The following is a 22737-nucleotide window of genomic DNA, read 5'->3' on the forward strand; positions in this document are numbered from 1 at the left end:
TTCCTTCCATTTCAGATCCCATTAATTGCACGGTGTATACGCCATGTTAACCGTTTTTTCACAAAACCTGCCCGCTGTATTGGATAACAATCATTTGTATCGAAACGGATCTCCCAACCCTTAATCTGTGTCTTCTTCACACTGGCATAACAGTCACCAAGTAGCGTAGTAGAGAGTAGGACTTTAGGGACCTCCAAATCTCCACTCAGTGCACTTTTGGAAAATCTCAGTGAATAAAAAGGATTACTGAGCTTGTTGTCATCCAAATTGTTCTTATGTTATAACCTTATCTATTGTAAGAGGAGAACGGGCATCCCGACCGGGAAGGAAGAGCATCCATTGCTCAGACGGAGGCCCGAGAAGACAGACAGATGAACTGTCCAGCTGGACAAGACAATTACTTTGTTCCTGGCCATTATAAATTAATGGACCAGCGATACCCGGGAATAGGAAGCCGTTTCCATTCCCCATACCCCAGATGACAGTGGTCCTCACATGGTAACCCAGTTGGGATGCCCACAGGGGTACTTAATAATAATAATAATAATAATAATTCATTACATTTATATAGCGCTTTTCTCAGTACTCAAAGTGCTATCCACACAGGGAGGAACCGGGAAGCGAACTCACAGTCTTCCACAGTCTCCTTACTGCAAAGCAGCAGCACTAACACTGCGCCACCTGTGAGGACCTGTACTTGGGATATGGAGTCCGGAAATGCAGCCCTGTCAGGGTTCCTATGTGCCAATAGGGGGTGCTGTTTTGGGGGTGGTCTTCCCTACTTTTCTTATGGCCCGTAAGGACTCAACATCAAACAGAGCCTGCTGCCTCATATCACGGAGTCAGGAGGCAGCGGGCAACAATCAACTGGGGGTAGAGGAGAGATTGAATTGGTGAATTTATTTGTATTGATACTGTGGCCAATTATTGGAGGATAGTGCTTGTAAAGAATAAAAATCCTTTGTTTTATCCTAAAAAACGTGCTATACTACTATATCTGTGTTTTAGGGCTCAGTAGCTCCCCCAAGTGGTTGCACGATATATATGAAATGCTAAGGTCTGTTCATCTGTCTCACAAATTTCTGGCACTAGAACCTTGATCTTGGTCTTAATTGAATGCATTTCACCCGATACATTGTGGAAATTCAAAAAAGATTTGTGGTAACTGCAACCTCAGCAAAGTGACCTGTGCTTGTAGGTTTATTACAGCACAGTGATCGAAAACCAAGTGACACGGCGGAAAAAAAAAAAAAAACGAAGAATGGCAACATCTGCTGAGTGTGACGCAAATTGCAGGGGCTGATGACATGACAGAGAACACCATAATAGGAAGAAGACGACAACAGTGATTGGGAAATTTGTCAGAATAAAAACCTCAAGCAGTGATCTCTGCGTTCCCACCGACACCTACGAACACAAGCTTTGGGTAGTGACCGAAAGAGCTAGATCACGGATACAAATCGGTGAAAAACAGGTTTTCTTCAAAGGGGGTCTGGGCTCAGCCTTAGTGATTGGGTGAGGAGCACAGACATTTGTTAGGCGCTCAAAGTAGAGTTGCTGCTCCTTCACAGCCAAAGGAAACAGCCGAGGTGGTCGAGGCATCGGATTGGGATGCATCCATGTGGAGGTGTTTCCCAGCGTGACCAACTGGGAGGAGACCTCAGGGCAGACCCAGGACATGATGGAGAGAGTATGTCTCACAGTTAGCCTGGGAACACCTCGGTATCTCTGCAAAGGAGTTATCAGGGGAACAGGGACATCTGGGCATCTTTGTCCCCAAGACCCAAACTCAGGTGTCAAAAAATGAAGATAGATGGATGGATGGAAACCTACAGCCACAGGGGAGTCCCCAGCAGTGAACTTGGGAAGCACCACTTGCCAGTTACATCCCAATGTATTAAGGAAACACCAGGTAAGTAACATCACCACATCCGCAAACACCACTCAGTGGTACATGAGAAAACTGAGGGAGCCAACCAGGATGTCCCATTTATTATCCGCAGACCGAACAAAACAAAAACGCTCCTCGGCGTACTTCCCGTTATGCGGGATTATTCAAGGCAACTGTCACACACGTGCGATTGGGAGGCAGTCAAAGGGCTGAACCAGGCGTGAAACGGTGAGTCAGGGGTTGGTGCTGTGTCAACTAACGCCTCTTCTCCTTCCTCTGCAGATCACCAGATGACAAGAGGACCTAAGCCCTAACCAGCTTCCTCATTCCTCTCTAGACCAGGGGTCACCAACTCCAGTCCTGGAGGACCACCGTGGCTACAGGTTTTCATTCTAACGCTTTTCAGAAGGAGTGACCGGTTTTTGCTGCTAATTAACTTCTTTTAAATTCATTTTAATTGATTTGCTCTTAAAGACTCTTGACCCCCGATTTGTTTTTTTCCTTAATTAGCAGCCAAACAATAATGAGATACAAAATGAGCCAAAACAACTGGTGTCCATCATACAATTATCTGAAAATAAAGAAAGGTGACGGTCTCGGGAATGTCGATCTACTCGGGTTCCCCAAAACATTTTAGAGCTCTTAGAAAAGAGAAAATCCACAATTTCGGACATGTCTGCTAATGCACCACGAGAGCAGCAACAAGCCACGAAATTAAACAACGGGTTTAATTAAGCAGCTGGTTGGAGTGAAATTGGTTGGAGTTTGAGGACCTATCTTAGCTGGTCTTCTGTTGGCTCCCTCGCTTCACATTTCATTTCTGTTTGGGTGCCATTTAAGGAAAAATGAAGCAACTCAGAGGAACGATGAAGACATTCAGGGGAACAGATCTTAAAAAAGCAATTCAATTATAATGAATTCCCAAGAAGTTAATTAACAGAACAAACAGGGCACTCAATTACAAAAAGGGTTAGAATGAAAACCTGCAGCCACGGTGGTCCTCCAGGACTGGACTTGGCAACCACCCAACCCCTACCCCCCCCGACCTCACTTCCGCCCCTTCCCCTCCACCGCCTATAAAAACTCAACCTCTATCCTCCTGCCTCAGTCCCGTTTTTGGACACAGTCTCTTCTCTTGTGAATACTCGCTTGCATTACATTTCACAGGGTGGATTCCCCAGCCCTTTTCCCGTCCTTGTGTTCTTGTATTTACAGCACTATGAGCTCAGCTGCTGCCGTCCGCGTTCGTCTTGATGCAGCTACGGGAAGGCTGTCACCCTTGAACAACAGAAGCCTAATCAAACAAGAAGGGTTTGGCTGGCAGATCATATTTTATAACACCATCTTGTTGTTAAACACTGAAGCACTCTCGACTCGGTGTTATCCGAGATGACTAATAATCCCAGTGAAATTCCCTTAATTGACTGTGTTAATACTTACACTGTTAATTTATGCAACAAACCATCTGATAAGGGAAAAAAAGGGAATAAGCAGACACAGGACAAGAGTAATTATGTTTATAACAAATGATGTACAAGTTCTCAATTATCACTCGCGCCTTCCCAGCACATTTACAGGACTCACATCGCCCGACTCTTCTTTCCTGATGCGTTGACGGCAGTCTTGAAGTCCCTCGTTCTGTCGGGGAGCATCCTAAACTCTTGACTTATCTTCGGCTGCGAGACCGTCTCTTTCTTTAATTGGACGGTAAGTCAATAATTAGCCGCACTTTTACGATAATTTTGTTTGGGTTGACTGTTAGGCGCACGAGTGGAGCCACGGAGTGTCTGCGGGTCAAAGTCTCGACCTTGATCAGTCAGTATCTCCGAGTCAAACATGGCCGCTACACTCTCCATTTGCCACCACAAAAAAGAACAGCGAGCGGTTTCCCATTCATTTTCACAAAAGAAATGCACACCAAGTAACAAATCGACGGCAACTTCATGTTTCCCTGAATAGTGAGACCGGAAATTCACGAAAACGCACTGAAGAAGAGAGGGGAAACATCACAACTCTGAGCCCGGAATACTCTGAAAGCATGGGAATGCAGCATAAGGCACAAGATGGCGTCAGTCACACCTATTCAAGATGGTGGCGATAACAGTAAAGAATAAAAAAACAAAGGCCATCCGTTGTTGTACTGTTGCATGGTATGAATGACAAAGTTCACTTATGTCACATTAGGCAACATTTTGAGAGATTTTCAGTCGTAGCCTTCATTTACACAGTCTTAGCGAGTCAAAGGCAGTCGGTGATGAGCTCACGTGATGGACGGTCGCACACTGACATACCCAGTGATTTATTCCAAACTAGTCCACAGCTCGCTCCGACAAGATCAAGCAGGTGTATATTGTTGCTTTTCACCTATCATCTATAGGGGAGGAGAGAAGAAAGCTTTAGATTCGTCAAAAAATTCGATCTCCGATTTTCGATGGGTCTTGATGTTTTGGGGACCCCCTGATATCGAAAAAATCCGTATCTCGATGATGCTTCCATTTGCAAGGCTTCATTTACTTGAATGGCTGCAGAACATCTGGTGGTTGTGACCTATTAGTTGTTACCTGATGAAGGCCCATCTATATTACTCAATGAAGGTTGTATATATGCACAGATGCCAGACGCCAGAAGCAAGCCCAGCGGCTTCCCAGAGTCAGTAGGTGGTGCCCAAACAACACAACCTGTAAACTAAACTTGAGGTAAAGCGTGCATGCCAGGTTGTATATATACACGGATGCCAGAGGCCAGAAGCAAGCCGTGCACAATACAACTGCCGCCCGAATGCAAACGCGCACACCACCGCATATACAACCTTCGTTTAGTAACGTAGATCTCCAAGCCCGGATCCGCCGCCACAGTCACTTCAGCACGCGAATCCGCCGCAGTCAGAAAACGACTTCTAGCTAACGACACAGCCATAGAAAAACAAAAACAAGACTGCATGGATAAAAACAATGAACGAAGGCGCCTACAATAATAATAATAATAATAATAATTCATTACATTTATATAGCGCTTTTCTCAGTACTCAATGCGCTTCTGAAACACTAAAACCAAAGGAGTCACGGCTCCACAAATAATTTATTTAATTAAATGAAAACTTTCCCAGGACGCACGCACCCACCCTCCATGATTTTTCATCCCTACAAAGATCGGAGGGAACAGAAAGGGATTGCTATTCTTCGATTTGCGATTCTTCGAGAATCGGGGGTTTGCTGGTTTGTAATATTCTGAAATTTCCTTTTTATTTCAGTTTTTTGCTAACCTAAACGTTAAATTTAAACCTCTGGCAGTTTGCCGATTACCATTTTGCCATTTTAGGTCATTCATTGCATTACAGCGGATTACACTTGAAGAAAAATCGATGTGTTCTAAAACTTTTGTCTGGTTGTGTACTGTCACACGTATGAGCGTGGGAGACAACTCGAGGGTTCTGCCGACAGTAATTACCCGCCGAACCAGAGACTGGCGCTGTGTTCTAATGCCTTCATTCTTCTTCCCTCTGCAGAATGAAAGATTGACAGCAGTTCCACCACTGATGTCACTTCCTCGACCCGCCTCTTCCTGCCTGGACTGGAAGTTCGGCCATTTTGAGTCTGTTCAATTCTGAGCTCCTATTAGAAAAGAACGTGATTTCGCAACTTGTTGCTTGTTTTTCCTTTTTTTCTTTGCCCCCTCCCCCACCATAACCCATCGTCTATGGGGGCGGAGCAAAAGCTTTAGATTCGTCAAAAATTCCAGTCTCTGGTTTTCGACGGATCTCAGTATTTTAGGGTCACCTGATACTGAAAACATTGATATCTCGATGATGAGTTTGTGTGTGTAACGGACGACCCCTTACCCAGCTGGCAGCTACACCTCCAAGACCTGTGGCCTGGATGAATTACTGAGATGAATCTAAATATCAAGTCGTACCTCTAACAAATGAAAGTTTCCCCACAATCAGTGGTTTAAACAAGTACGCAAAAAACATATGTAAAAATAGGTGAATATATTAAAACAAAACACACTATTGCACATACCCCATGTAGAATATATATGTATATCCCTCCACCAGAGCAATATACACATACATACACATATATGTCACATACACACACATACATACATACATACACACCAACAACAAACCCTTCCTTTGCCCCTGTATCATATAACAACCAACAACAACAATGAATGACCGTGAACTTGAGTCCGAGTGTACAACTGTCCTGAATGCGGATGACTGGTCAACAGATAAGAGATGAGTTTGTATTTCCCGGAATAAATGGGGCAACCTCACCATGAACCCTCAGCTTGTGGTGGATGATGTAATCCCACCCCAGGGTCTCTGGTGATGAGGGAATTGAAGTCAGTCCGGCAGAATGAAAACAAACTGGATACAAAGGCGTGATGTGGTGAACAGCAGGTAAGTTGATGAGTTGTGGTGAAAATGAAAATCTCCTTCTCTCCTCTTCTCTTCTCTCCCGATTGTTTATATAGTACTGCCGGATGTAATTGATTGATCGTTAACAGGCGTTTTCCATTTTGGGGCTACGGTCTCTTTCCATCATCTGTCCCCCTTGAATTTACGGGGATGACATTTACTGACGCACACAAACAGCAAACGGGACGATGGAAACAAAACGCACTCAGTACAAACATTGAACACTATTACTATGTAGCCCCGTGTGTCACAGTCTGTGTGTCACAGTTTCTTGAGGACGGTCTTGAGCCAAGACGGCTGGACATAATACCAAACTCGAAACTGAAGGCTGTTATGAGATGACGATGTGCCGTTTAGTTTTTGAGCCAAATCGTGTGGAGAAAGAGGCCCTCTAGAGCAGGGGTCCTCAATCACAGTCCTGGAGGGCCGCAGTGGCTGCACGTTTTTGTTCTAACCCGGTTGCTTAATTAGAAAGCAATTCTTGCCAATAATTTAATTCATGGCTTGTTAGTGCTTTAACACTGCTATGTCAGGTAATTCTCATATCTTAGATTTTCTTCCCCTTTCTAAGGATATCATCCAAATGATTTGAAGGCTTAAATGGATGAGTAATTCTCAGTCCTTCACTTTCCTTCCACGTATTTAATTAAACCCAATAATGCATGATAAACACACACACACACACACACAGGTGTAAATGGTAACAAGTTAAATGGAGAAATGCTGGTCTCTTTTGTCATTTGCATGTTACTGCTAATTAAGAGCAATTAAAAACCAAGAATACAGCTGTTTATGACTAAAATAAGCAATAAGGGTTCAAAATCTTAACACGCGAGACAACTAAAGTGAAGCAGAACTGTTACTTGAACAATAAGTGCTTCTTATTAAGCAATTGGGTTGGAGCAAAAACCTGCAGCCACTGCGGCCCTCCAGGACTGTGACTGAGTACCCCTGCTCTAGAGGAACCCTCAAATACCGTAATTCTGTAATGCATTATTATTATTAAGCTTTAGATTTGTCAAAAATTCCAATCTCCAATTTTCAACAGATCTCAACATTTTACAGTCACCGGATACTGAAAACATCGATGTCTCGATGATGGGTGTGCGACTGTGTGTGTCCGTGTGTCAGTTTCTTGAGGACGGTTGAGAGCCAAAACAGCTGGACGGAAAAACACCAAACTCGAAAACTGAAGCCTGTTATGAGATGACGATGTGCGGATTACTTTTTGGGCCAAATCGTGTCAGAGAAAAAGAGGCGCTCAACAGGTACCCTCAAATACTGTAATTCTGTAATTGATTATTATTTCTTCTCATCAGTTGCTATCATAATGACCTATTTTATGATTGGATAGATCAGCATCGGAACAGTAAATAATTACTGAAATGTTAGAGAATAGTTCGAGTAACTTGGTTCCTGCTGACCCTCACGTCCGGATTTTTTTCTTTTACTCGTACTGTATTGTGTGCATGAGGGCCGACAACCAATGAGTGCTCATCTGGAAGTACAATGCACGTAATGAAGCAATGAGGAATAAGGGACATGCGGGAGTTTTAGGCCACACAAACAAAAGAGAAGCTCGTCTGTCTGATGTCTCGTGTTTGACGGACCATGACGGAAATGAAAAAAAAAGGGGCCGCGATTGTGGATGAACCCGTCGTAGTTGTTAACCCTTCGTAGAGCATTGACTCCATTATGCCGCAGGCCATTGGCAGTAACAAAAAGAGGTGAGCATGACTGTGCTGGAACATAAATTAGACATGCCCACCGATTTTCAGTTGTTTAAATTGACAGGGTCAGATGACAAGACTAACGGCTGAAGTCGGCAAGTCTGACAAGCCCCACTAGTAAAATCTACATAACGTGACATCGGCTTATGTCAAAAACGCAAAAAACTAACAGCAGATTCATGATCTGCAGTACTACAGACCACCCAATAAGGGTGCAAGATTGTGCCAAATTTACCAGGGAACGATAGAAAAATAACAATAAAATGTCCATGACAACACTTGAGAATCTGGGAGCTACCCAACAGCAAAGATACTGCTTCCCCGTGTCAAACAGAGCCAATGGATGTGACTTGGGCCTTCTTGTATTCCTTCCCCTGGACATAGTCAACCAAGAAGTGGCCAAGGAGAAGACCTAGGACATCTGAGGAGATTCTTTTTCTGTCCGTATCATTCTCACTCCATCAACTGGCCTGGGAACGCATGGAAATTCTCCAGATGGAGCAGCAGACTGTTTTGAGAAGGAGTTGCAGCCCATTGAGGGGCACTTGACCCATTGATCTCACCAGGAAGAGCGATGCTGAAAACGAGAGGAGGTGAGACTTGAGTAGCTCCGACAGGGCTTCTGAGCTCTGACTGAGCTCTTAATTCATCTAAAACAAGAATATTACCTCAAAGCTGAAAATGAAAAAGATGAAGTTCTGGAGTTTGTAATGCAAAATAGAGCAAAAAAAAAAAAAAACCCACAAAATGTGATCTAACTTTTGAGTTTATAGCACATGGTGTCAAAATTAAAATCTATTCATTTCAATCAACTGTTGGGAATATTTATTAACAACTTCAAAAATGTGCTCTCAGTATCAGAGGAAATGGCTTCTGCTCAACCCAAACCAATGGGAATTGTGTTGATTAACTCACTTAATAGAGCCATCTCGCTCTCTCCAGCTCTCCGGTAGTCAACAGGCACTTCATTAATTTACTAAAGAACATTTTAGTCGTAATGAGGTAGGAAGGGAGATGACGGTAGCCACTTGGAAAATATAAGAAGGCTTCAAAAAGTACACAAGATGAGTGCACACGAGACAGACACGGCGAGAAGATGACAAGCGGCAAACTCTGCAAAGCTGAAGAGCAAAGTGAAGGAGCAAGGCAGACGGAGAGTACAGAGCGGACAACTAGAACATTCAATACATCACCAGAGTGACAGACATGTAGCTGAAAAACGCACATTAATGGAGAATGACAGATAATGGGGAGTTTATATAAAAAAAAAAAAAATCAACAATCGAAATTGACTTCAATTCTAATTACAAACCTGAAACGTTGTGCATGTAAAATGTCTTCTGAAATGAGCCGACTTTCCCGTCACTGCCAGGCAGTTAGTGTGCTTTGAAAGACTTGAAGAAGCCATGACAAGGCCCTGTCTATAACCAGACAGACGTGAAAAGGCACTATATACTAAATAGATATTAACCTGGGCTGGACTGTGGTGTGATTTCGGAATTCGGTTGATTGATTGATTGACAGGATTGTGGTGCGATTTCACAACAGAGCATTTGGCATAGTCAGCAGAATTTGTACTCTGGACAGGTGGAATGTAATGTAGAAAGATGGAAATGAAAATCATCGATCGATTGATAGATAGATATCAACCTGGGCTGGATTGTGGTGTGATTTGGCGTAGTCAGCAGGATTTGTACTGTGGACAGGTGGAATGTAGTGTAGACAGATAGATATGAAAGGCACCACATAATTGATTGATCAATTGATAGATGGATATCAACCTGGGCTGGATTGTGGTGTGATTTCACAACAAAGCACTTGGCGTAGTCAGCAGGATTTCTGTAGATAAATAGATATGAAAGGCACAGATAGATAGATATTTTATTAAATTAACATACTCCAGCAGCAGCATATTGATCAAAAACAATATTAAATTAAAAAGAGTGATAACAGTGCAGGTATGCAGACAGACAATAACTTTGTACAATATTAACGTTTACCTCCCCGGTGGAATTGAGTCACAGTGTGGTGGAGGAACGATCTCCTCAGTCTGTCAGTGGAGCAGGACGGTGACAGCAGTCTGTCGCTGAAGTTGCTCCTGTCTGGAGATGATCCTGTTCAGTGGATTCTCCATGAATTGACAGGAGTCTGCTCAGCGCCCATCGCTCCGCCACAGATGTCAAACTGTCCAGCTCCGTGAATGTGAATGAAAGCTTTTCAGGTGACACGTGTGGCAAAGACTCCATTACATGTCGCTGAAGCTGCTCCTCTGTCTGGAGATGATCCTGTTCAGTGGATTCTCCATGATTGACAGGAGTCTGCTCAGAGCCCGTCGCTCTAGCACAGATGTCAAACTGTCCAGCTCCGTGCCTACAATAGAGCCTGCCTTCCTCACCAGTTTGTCCAGGCATGAGGCGTCCCTCTTCTTAATGCTGCCTCCCCAGCACACCACCGCGTAGAAGAGGACGCTCGCCACAACCATCTGATAGAACATCTGCAGCATCTTATTGCAGATGTTGAAGGACGCCAGTCTTCTAATGAAGTATAGTCGGCTCTGTCCTTTCTTACACAGAGCGTCAGTATTGGAAGTCCAGTCCAGTCCAGTATCCAGCTGCACTCCCAGGTATTTATAGGTCTGCACCCTCTGCATTTCTTCTCTTCTATTTCAAATGACTGACGGAACTATTCCTCTCCTTATCACATTCTTTTTGCCTTGTAGAGTAAAGGATTACATTTCTCATGAGCTCCCCGAGTTAGAGCAGCTTATGCCATTTCAGACTTTTCCTTCTATAAATTTTATTTTTCTTTCTTGAGCTCACCTGCAAACTCAAAATTACAATAGAACAATAAAGAATTTGCGAAGACTGAACTCGGGTACGACGTGCAAATTAGGTGGACGCCCACTCCAATTACACCGAGCCTTTGTGTAGGATGACTGGGCTCTCCTGAACGTGACGGTAATCGCATTATCCGCATTTCCTCACTTAACCGTTTCCGTAAACCGCAATCTTATTACACAGTCAAAACAGCAAACTTGTCGTGTGGGAGAGCTAACCAGGTCCGGTCAGCGCTGAAAAGTCAGATTAAGCCTGCAAAGCTAACAAGAGGATTAGACCAGGCCATTACTATAACCCTCCACTGAATTACGAGTCGATGGTACCCTTTATGAATGATGCCTTCCTTATTATTGCTTCATTCGAAAAGCTAACAGCGTGCAACCAAAGATGGGGAAGATTTATAATGATTAGAAATTTCCTGTCTTGAATATAAAATAAATAAATAAACTTTAATCACGGATTCTGAAAGCATTCCACATCAGTGTCATCCTTCGGGCGCTGATTTTCCAAACAGACAAACCACATCCGAGCCGGAGCTAATAAGGCACATGCAAATCTACGAGTAGGGCGCGCATGAAATAAAGTGACTTCTTTGAGCAACTAATCAAAGATCAGAATCTGAATAATTTAGAATATTAATATTGCAATGATTTTTCCATTTCAGCGCCTGCACGCATAGATGCTAGGTTATTTCTATTATTTAAATGTGCCGATCGACTTTTATTTCTTTTTTTCCTGTTTACAGGAACAAGCACTTTCCTCACTTTACAACACTGCATTCTGTTTTATTTGAAATTAGCTCTCTGGTGACAAAGCCCCTCTGCAATTAATTACCGAAAAGAGCCGCTTTCCCCATACTGTTAGAAAGACTATTGGATTAGCAAATACAATTAATAAAACAACTATGAAATAACCTCCGTGCGTTAAGTTCTTTAGTGCCGAAGCTTAGTGTCGTCTTTTCAAATAGCTGCAGACAGCTAATTTAAAAACAAAAATGGAACCTAGGAATAAATGCGAAATGGAGAAATGCCGCCTACTGTTAATCTGTCGCACATGAGCGGTTTTCAGTTTTGAACTGCATGATGGGCCATTTCTAAGTATGCATTGTCACACACGTGCGAATAGGACGACATTGTATGGACCAAGCAAAGGTAATTCCATGCCAGGCCAGAGGGGGGCAGGGTGCACTAAACCTTCTCCTGTTATCTCTGCAGACCAGCCGCGGGAAAACCCGTCTGATTCAGAGCAGATGACGTCACTTCCAGTTCCGGTGCCCAGAAGAATCTCACTTCCGGCACGCAATCTGACATCAGAACATCATCACTTCCGGTTCTCTTACATCACGTCCTGTCCGATCCCTTAAAGCCGCCATCTTTGCAAACCCTCGGCAGTTCCATGTTGGACTCCGTACTGTGCTATTTAAAAGCCTTTTACAGCCAGGAATAATATACGGGTGGCTGCCCCCAACCTTTTTAAGTGTGTCGAGTCTATTCATTTTCACAGTATGTACTGTATATTGTAAAGACGAGACAAAACAACGTCAAAGTGTCGGGGCACCCCCTGGTGACCCGGTATAAATGAAATTAAAAAATTCAGACGTGAGCGCCAGTAGGCTTTACCTGAACTATCAAATAACATTTCAGTAACGACTTACCAATCTGATGCTGATCTTGCCGATCGTAAAATAGGTCATTACGATAGCCACCGACGAGAAGAATTTACAATTAATTGCAGAATTACAGTATTTGAGGGTTCCTCTCAAGTGCCTCTTTCTTTGGCTCAAAAAACAAATCGGCACATCGTCAGCTCGTAACAGGCTTCAGTTTTGAGTTGTTTGTTTTTACGTCCAGCCGTCTTAGCTCTCGACCTCGAGAAAATGTGGCACACACACACAAAGCCATCATCGAGATATCAATGTTTTCGGTATCAGGTGACCCTAAAACGTCAAGATCCGTCAAAAACTGGAGATCATAACTTTTGACGAATCTAAAGTTTTCACTCCTCCCCCATAGATGATAGGTTATGGTGGAGGAGGGGGCAAAGCAAAAAAGGAAAAACACGTGAGAAGTTGTGGAAAACGTCCTTTTCTAACAAGAGCTCAGAATTGAACGGACTCAAAATGCCCGAATTTTCAGTCATATGGGATCCAGGAGGGTTGAGGAAGCGACATCATTGGTGGAACGGCTGTCAATGTTTGTGGAAGACGGCCGGGACGCCCCCGGAATGGAAGGATGGGGGAAGGCAGCTACTTGTGGACACTGCCTCCCCCAAAGCGCTAGATGGTAGCTTCCCTGGACTGCAGAGGCGCCCCGGGATTCCCTTAGGGCACTATGGGACATGGAGTTTGACAACGCAGCCCTGCTGGGTACCGTGGGTGCCACCAGGGGACGCTGCAAGAGAACCTGTGGAGTCCTGCCTCATCCATAGCCCGGAAGTACTCCCAAATCATGAGGAAGGAACCTCTGAAGTAATTCCGGGCTGAAGAAATCTCAAGTTCTCCATCTGACCCGGTGAGGATTCTGGATTACAATCTGTCAATTAAGGAAAAAACGAAGAAATTCAGAAGACTGCTAACCTCCTTAGCATTAGAACTGAGCGTCACTTGGGCTGTAAAAACAGTGCGAAAAGCGTCAGTCCTGGGCGTCACTCAGGCAACTGTATAGACGCGTCTCACTTAAGCGGTAGAGTCGAGGATTACTCGGGCTGTAAAAGTGCCAACAATGCTAGTGTTGAGAGTCACTCTGGTAACTGTGTAGACGCATCTACCGTAAGCAGTAGTGTCGAGGATTACTCAGGCTGTAAAAGTGCCAACAGCGTTCCTCCCAAGCGTCACTCTGGTTAACTGTATAGACGCATCTAGCGTAAGCGGTAGTGTCCAGGATTACTCAGGCTGTAAAAGTGCCAACAGCGTTCCTCCCAAGTGTCACTCTGGTAATTGTATAGACGCATCTAGCGTAAGCGGTAGGGTCGAGGATTACTTGGTCTGTAAAGTGGCAACAGTGTTAGTGTTGAGAGTCACTCTGGTAACTGTATAGACGCATCTAGCGTAAGCGGTAGAGTCGAGGATTACTCGGGCTGTAAAAGTGCCAACGGCGTTAGCCCCGGGGTTCACTCTGGCAACTGTATAGACGTGTCTCGCGTAAGCGGTAGAATCGAGGATTACTCGGGCTGTAAAAGTGCCAACAGCGTTGGTGCCAAGCATTGCTCAGGGAAACAGAATAGATACAATAGATAGATAAATAGAATGGATAGATACTTTATTAATCCCAAGGGGAAATTCACACAAAATAGGCGTGTCTTGTATAAGTGATAGGCCAGAGTGTTACCTGGGAAACGGTGCAGACATGCCTTCTCCTAGCCTGATAATGGTGTCTCTTAAACGTTTTTCAGCAGCCCAGGTGTTGCACACTCTTGACACTGAGATGAGCAGTGATGACGAAGTGAATGTGTCTTCAGGCAGTGCAATTGAAACAGAGAGTGGAATCGAAAGTGACGCTCGTGTCAGTCGCACATGTGCAGTGTGCGGTTCAAACGCTGATCAGTCTGGAAAGAAGATCCGCATGGAGTCAGGGTGCCATTTTCCCAACTGTGATTCTGGATTGTGTATTTCATCGTGTTTAAGGGTACACCACACAAACGACACATTTGGACAGCATATACGATATTAGCTCTATTTTTATTAATAAAATGATTCCTCATTATTATTATTTGTATCATTATCATACTTTCTATACTTCTGACTTTGTACTTTTAGTATTTTGCACGTTTTACAATAGAAAGATGAGATGTAATAAAAGTCATGTTCCTCAAGCCAAAAAATGCAATGCTTTTTACAAGTTTTTTCGTCAAAGAATGTTATGCTAAGGAGGCTGCATGACAAAAGGCGATCAAAATGAAGGGAAAAGAAGTCAATGAACAGCAGGAATTGGTTACTGAATAAGAAAGTGGCAGGAAGGAAATCCTGCAGCCACTGCGGCCCTCCATGGTCAGAGCCGGACCTCCCTGATCTAAATCATCACATATCTGAGCGGCCCAGCCAGCTTAATCATAAGTAAGATGACGGCTTGTTTGGAAAGCAACGCAACAGAGCTAATTGGCTTCGACATAAAATGTCCCAGCGCTAGCAGAATTGGAGACAAGACCTCCCAGGGATTTTTTTTTTTTTATTTAAATAAAGAAGCATCGCTGTCAGAAATTCTAAACCGGGCACCACAATGACAAAAAAAAAAAAAAGTGTGTCGTCGGCTTCTTCAGGTAAGGGAGTACATGTGGAGAGAGAAAGAACAAGCAGGAAAGGCCGGGTCTCACTAATCCTGGGGGAATCGAGTCCCTTCAGAACACGCAGTCTGGGACGAGCTCGCTACAGACGAGCAGTCGGCAAACTCAAAAGCTCCTTCATTGCGTGGTTAAGAAAGACAAAGATGGCTAAATAATGCATAGCGAGGAGTTCTCAAGACAAAAGTGCTTCATTAATTAAAGGCCTCCTTTTGCTCTGTGAGGATGCAAGCGAGCTGTGTTATGAACGAAACATCTCAGGACGACACAGCCGTTTCCCATTTCCCAGTAGTAAAGGGACCAAAGGGAAGGGAGGGGGCTACAATTATAACCTACCGCCACCACTATATGATGGACTGGCACCTCCACTGTTATGCGTTCGACAGTTCCAAAGTATGTAAACCCCACAGAGTGCCCACCAGTCCCACTCTATATAAAGAACGGGATTCCCAGAAGCCGGCAATTCAGACCAAAGAGTACAGAATGCCGCTACGATGAAAGGATGCACAACATCCTCAGTAATATGCTGATGTAACTTTTACTTTTTCCTTATTAAATGGAGTACCGACGTGCCCCAAACTTTTTATTTTCTCCCTCCTGTCTACTCATTTTACAACACAGAACAAAAAGTCGGAACTGAACTGATTATACTGATTCCTATGTTTTGTAATAATTTCTGGAACTTGGGGTCTTGTCATCATAGGGCTGGCTTCCCATCCAGTTAAGGGACTATACTCCATCCCTGCCGGGACATCCACCCATTGGTGCCATCCATCCCTCTCTGCCTCCCTTTCTCACTCTATATATCTATCTAATCTTGTCTACTAAACTAAAAATTAATATCATATTATGCCTTTCAAATCTATTTTTCTATCTACCTAATCCTGCCAACTACGCTATCTAATCCTGCCTACTATAACATCTATCTAATCCTGCCAACTATACTAAAAATTAAAATCTATCTAATCGTGCCTACTATACCAAATACTGTCTAATCCTGTCTACAATACTAAAAATATCTAACTAATCCTGCCTACTATACTAAAATAATATCAATCTAATCTTGCCTACTATACCAAAAATTATCTAACTATTTAGCTATCTAATCCTGCCTACTATACTACAAATTAATATCTATTTCTGCCTACTATACTAAACATTTAAATCTATCTAATTGTGCCTACTATACCAAATACTATCTAATCCTGCCCACTATACTAAAAATTAATATCTATCTAATCCTACCTACTATACTACAAATGATTATCTATCCCTGCCTACTATACCAAGTACTATCTAATCCTACCTACTATACTACAAATTATTATCTATCCCTGCCTACTATACCAAATACTATCTAATCCTACCTACTATATTAGAAAATAATATCTAACTATCTAGCTATCTATCCCTGCCTACTATACCAAATACTATCTATCTAATCCTGCCTACTATACTAAAAATTAATATCTACCTGAAATGATGGTGGCCCCTCAGGGAACTGTCCCATCTCCCTTCCTGTTCCCCTTCTACACAACAGACTTCCAGCACAATGCCACCTATAGAAAGTTTCAGGTGACTCGTCCATCAAAGTCTGCATTAATAATGGAGATGAGTCAGAGTACAAGGCGGCTGTGGTGGATTTCATCAACCTGCAATTCAACATCAGCAAGAAAAAAAACTGTTAGTGGTGGACTTCCGACATGCCAAGGACTCACTGGGAGCGGTCACCATTCACAGGAAGGACGTGGAAGTGGTGCCGAGCTACTCATGAACAACAAACTGGACTGGTCTGACAATGCAGTGGTGCTGGAGAAGAAGGGCCAGGGCTGACTGCACTTCCTAAAGAGACTCCAATCTCTTGATGTGTGCAGTGAGCTGCTGGAAATGTTCTACCAGTCCACTGTAGCCAGTGTGGTGTTCTATGAGGTGGTCTCCTGGAAAAGCTACCTGAGCTCAACAGAAGCACAAAGCGTGAACAAGTTTATCAGGAAAGTCTGTGCCATCAGCGGGCCAACCCTGGACATACTGGAAACATGACGGCAAAACTGGATGCCATCATGAAAAATCCCCCTCATTCCATCCAGGAGACGCTCTCTTGGAGCACTTTTAGACACAGCAGGCTCATTCCACCATGGTGTGCCAAGAAGCCCACCATTACCTGCCCACTGCTATCAGGCAATTCAATGCTTCCACCGGATGTACTTGTTAAGTTTATTCTTATTTATTTATTTACTTATAGATTGTTTGCTGTATTGTGTGTCCTGTAAGTCTTTATCTTTGATTTTTATGTTTCTGCTGCTGTATGCATCTGAATTTCCCCATAGGATTAATAAAGATTATGTAATCGAATATGAAAGTTCTTTTACCACATTTAGTCAAAGACCTTGGAGAGGTCACTGTTTGAAAAAAATGCACTCATCTGTATCAAGGCTAACCCAACTTGTGGAAATCTCATCTCATCCTCCTGCGAGACACACACATCCACCACAGCTATGGAAAAGCCGAGCACATACCTCTTCACTGTCGCTCCCCAGAAAGTCATCCTCCAGCCTGGCACCTCTGTGGTCCCCATCGCCCATTCCTCCGAGGCTGAGCGCCGATGCAAGGCGGTCTATTGACACGCTCTGAGATCTTCCATGTGGGGCAGAGTGGGGCCTTGAGGAGTAGGTGAACACCGCTTCCAGCTGGGGTTCCTTATCTTCATCACTCTGATCTTCCTCGTCACTGATATCCTGCTGGAAGGTCAGTGGGTCGTGCTGGTCAGCGTCAAAGGCAACGGAGGGGAAGTGCCACTCTTCTACGAAAGAGGAACATCAGTAAGAAGAGAAGATGGGAAGAGGCCATTCAGCTCTACAAAGCTCACCAGTCCTGTTCATTTAATTCATCCAAAATAACATCAAGACGAGTTCTGAAGGCCCCTAAAGTCCTACTGCCCACCACACTACCTGGTCACTTATTCCACGTGTCTGTGAATCTCTGTGTAAAGAAAAAATTCCTAACGTTTGTGCAAAATTTACCCAACTGTGTCCTAATGTTTCTGATGAACTCATTTTAAAGTCACTGCACTAATTCCCTTCATCATTTTAAACACTTCACTCAGGTCTCCTCTTCATCTCCTTAAGGCTCAGCTCTTTTAATCTTTCCACCTAACTCATCCCCTGTAGCCCTGAATCAGCCGAGTCGCTCATCTCAGGACTTTTTCTTTTGCTGTTATGTCTTTATGGAGACCCAAACTGCACCCAGGACTCCAGATGAGGCCTTACCAGTGTGTTATAAAGCCTGAGCAGAACCTCCAGTGACTTGTGCTCCACACATCAAGGCGCCATATAACATGACAGTCTGCTAGCCTTCTTGATGGCTTCTTAACACTGTCTGGCAGTTGATCGTCTCGAGTCCACTACGACTCCTAAATCCTTCTCATAAGGCGTACTTTTGATTTTGTGTATTCAGATCTCACATTTCTACTTCCCACAGGTCATGCTTTACATTTACCAACATCAAATTTCAACTGCCACAAATCTGTCCAAGCCTGTATGCTGCCCAGGTAAGGACAGAAAATCTATAGAAAAGAAAAATGAACAAGATGGACAGATTTTAGAAATGTAGCATTACTGAAACATTTTCCACAGATTTAAAAAAAAAAAAATACAAAAAGTTATAGATCGATATCTCACTGTATCAGACACGTGCACATGGGAGGCAGCTAGAAGGACCAAACCAAGGTAATTCCACGCTAGGCAAGTGGGTGGCAGGGTGCAGTAAACCGGTCTTTTTTATCTTTGCAGACCAGACACGGGAAACTCTGCCCGATTCTGACATCACTACTTCCGGTTCTGGCCCAAAGAACATCACTCCCGGTACCCAAACCCCCCCCAGATGATGCCACTTCCGGTCCCCAAATCCCTCAGAGGACGTCACTTCCGGTCCCCAATCACTCTCCAATGACGAGAATGAGGTTCTGGCCCTCCAAAGACGTCACTTCCAATCCCCAAACCCCAAAGGGACGTTACTTCCAGTCCCCAATCACCCCTTGAGCATGTCACTTCCGTCACCAATGCCCTCCAAAGGACATCACTTCCAGTCCCAAACCCCCACCATGGACATCAATTCCAGTCCCCAAACCCTCCAGAGGATGTCACTTCTGGTCCCCCAATCACCCCCCACCCAACCCCCTTGACAAGGATGTCACTTCTGGTTCTGGCCCTCCAAAAACGTCACTTCCAGTCCCCAACCCCCCCCCCCCCCCCCGCGAGGACATTACTTCCAGTCCCCAATCACCCCTTGAGCATGTCACTTCCGTCACCAATGCCCCCCAAAGGAACTTCACTTCCAGTCCCAAAACCATGGACGTCAATTCCAGTCCCCAAACCCTCCAGAGGACGTCACTTCTGGTTCCCAAATCCCTCCGAGGATGTCATTTCCATTTCCGGGCCCAATCATCCCCTACTCCCAGGGCTCCATGATGAGGATGTCACTTCTGGTTCTGGCCCACCCGAAAATGTCACCTCCTGTCCCCAATATCCCAACAACCCCCCCCCCCCCCGAGGACATCAATTCCGGTGCCCAAACAAGAGGATGTCATTTCCAGTCCTCAATCACTCCCACCTCCACAACGTGGATGTCACTTTCGGATTCCGGCCACAAGAACGTCACTTCTTGTTCCGGCCCCCCCAATGGCATCAATTCTGCCAACCTGCTTTAAAAGCAATACAACCCCTGCACTCGTATTCAGTTCTATTTTGGACTCGACTGTGCGCTTCTGTGTTGCCAAATCTCATTTCTTGCAGCCGTACTCAAGTATACGGGTGGCGGCCCCAAAGCCCTTTTGATGTCAAGGTCTATTCATTTTACAACTGTAAAACAAGAAGCAGACACAGAAAAAGCCTCCGTGGCCCTGCATAATGAATATGAATAAAAAAAAAAAAAAGCACCAGCTTTTTACCAAGATAATGGTGTCGGGCTTTTCAGACAGGAATGTGATATGGAACCAATTCAAGATGGCTGGTCATAAGGGTTTCAGACAGAAAGGGGCGGGTCCCAGAGGGCAGAGAACAGAAGTGACATCAGAGGTGGAACGGCCGTCAGTCTCACATTCTACAGAGGGAGGAAATGAGGAGGCATAAGAACACAGCGCCACCCCCTGGCTCGGAGGGCAATTACCATCACAAGAGCCCTTGAGCTGCCTCCCATTGGCCTGCATGTGGCACTTTTTGTCTTCGAGAGTGAATGTCAGCTCAACAGGACTCTTATTTTTTGACTCTCGTTCCCCACAGGCTGCTTTGTGCCAGTCTGGTAGATACCATCAACTCTGGAGATTAAAATCTGGAATTTTGTATTGTATTAAAAAAAAAAAAATTTGAGGACAGGAGGCTTGGGGTCTGAATTGCAGCTCTGGAGAACACTGACAAATAGCATCAAGATGTGACGCACAATTGAGAAAAGCCTTCATGCACTGCTGGACACAACAAGAAAGAAAATAAGCCATGCCAGTCAGAGCCAAGGGCATGAAATAGCAGCTTGAAACAGAGCTTTTATTTACAGTAACCATTTTTCTAATATCACTATTTGGTTTTAGAGCTTCTCAAGTGCTGTCCAAAAAAAAAAAAAAATAATTAAAATACTCAGACACCCTAAAATACCGTAAACCTGTTCTGGCTAATACACTGGTGGCCATTAATATTGCAAAACTGTGGAAAAACCATGTCCATCCTGCCAGCTTTGGACCAACTGGACATGTCACAGTCCAGTGTGAAAATGACTTCAAGTGTGGCACGTTTGCAAAGCATGCCTGTGACAATCTTTACTCCATTTTTCCTGGCATCATACAGCTGGCTTCCCATCCAGTTAAGGGACTATGCACATTTGTGCCATGCCGTCTATCAATTTACCGTATATACTCGCGTTTAAGTTCTCCCACAGATAAGTCGGGCCTTGATTTTACTGCATAATTTCTGGTATTTTATAATGTCGGTCGTATATGTCGAATTTGGGAAACTCACGCTATTGGTCCAAGAGATTACAATGTGCCCACCTGAGAGTGTAACCACGGAGCACACTGCCTTTTATTTCTATGTATTGTGCCTACGTGACCACATGGTAATACCCAAAACTATTCCGAAGCACTGTTTTGTGTTTTTTGTATCTCACATTCTCATACACCTTCATAGTAAGAGCATCACTTATCTACGATGAGAAGAAAATATGAAGCTGGTTTTAAATTAAAAGTCTTTGAAGTAGCAAAAGAAATTGGTAACTGCGCTGCTGCAACAAAATTCAATGTGGCTGAGAAACTGGTGCGAGATTAGAGGAGGCAAGAAGATGTAAAAAAAACAAAAAAATTTAAGTGTCGTATTTTTGAACGGGCATTATGAGTCAGGCTCCGATTTTATGATCGATTTTTTGAGTTTCAAGACCCGACTTATACGGTATCTATCTATCTAATCCTGCCCACTACGCTAAACTATCAATCACTATTATAGAGTGCCTTTCCTAGCTATCTATCTAATCTGCCAACTATGCTAAACTATCACTATTATATAGTGCCTTTCCTATCTATCTATCTAATCCTGCCCACTATGCTAAACTATCAATCTATCACTATTATAGAGTGCCTTTCCTATCTATCTAATCTGCCAACTATGCTAAAAACTATCACTATTATATAGTGCCTTTCCTATCTAGCCATCTAATCCTGCCCACTACGCTAAACTATCAATCTATCACTATTATATACTGCCTTTCCTATCTATGTATCTATCATACACGCACTGTGAGGACAACCAAGGCCGGCTAGAAGGTCAGAAGTAGTCCCTGCCCCTTCTGCACCTGGAGACATAAGAAGTGGAACCTCAGGAAGGTGGTGTTGTTACGAGTGATTATTTGATTTTGTGTAAATTTAATTTGGTTAGCATCTCATTTGATTTGCAGCCAGAGTTGGTTTACTGTTGGGACTTTTTCTGTTATTGTTTTTGCCTTTTGTTTTTTTTAGTTCAGAGTACTTTGGTTGGGGGACGGGGTACCCCAAACTTCCCACTGTTTTGCCTTCTTCCTGGCTTCCAGTTGTGGGGTTTATTTCACAAAAGCTTTGCTACAACGTGAAATTCTGAAGAACACAAAAGGCATACAATGCTTGCAAAAGGCATTTCCTAAAGCACTCAAATCCCAACGCACAACTGAACACTCGCCAACTCTCTGGCGCATTTCAAATGAGCCACCAGGAATTGTGGGAGACGCTCCAGATTTAGAGGAAGGAGGGCGGTTCCTGGCAGTGATTGGCAGGTGGCCACACCCATTGAGGGATGGAAACACCCACAAAACACATGGAACTTAGCACAAGTATCTTGCATATGTAGACAAAAATTACAAGAGTAGCATTAACACAAATAAGTGAATCGAGAATGAACAAGACCGACCTAAAACATGAACTTGAAACCCAGCCGGGTGGGGAATCCTGGCAGAAATCTAACAATTAACATGTAACTATTATGTTCTAATAGGAGTCTAATTAGATCCATTACAATTATGTCTAAGCAGCACTTCTGCAATGGGTGGGACGAGGGTGGAGAAAGTGGAAAAGTC

At 43.9% G+C, this 22737-nt stretch overlaps 1 protein-coding gene across 1 annotated transcript in view; it reads right to left on the reverse strand.

The window, feature by feature from the left end:
• cfap20dc (CFAP20 domain containing) overlaps positions 1-22737 on the reverse strand; it is a 248480-nt gene that overhangs the window by 110342 nt on the left and 115401 nt on the right. Inside the window, exon 12 of the mRNA XM_028824600.2 lies at positions 17673-17956. Coding sequence (XP_028680433.2) covers positions 17673-17956 — 284 coding nt within the window. The remainder of the gene's footprint in view (positions 1-17672; positions 17957-22737) is intronic.

This window comes from Erpetoichthys calabaricus, chromosome 18, assembly GCF_900747795.2.
Source record: "Erpetoichthys calabaricus chromosome 18, fErpCal1.3, whole genome shotgun sequence".
NCBI classification, from domain to species: domain Eukaryota; kingdom Metazoa; phylum Chordata; class Cladistia; order Polypteriformes; family Polypteridae; genus Erpetoichthys; species Erpetoichthys calabaricus.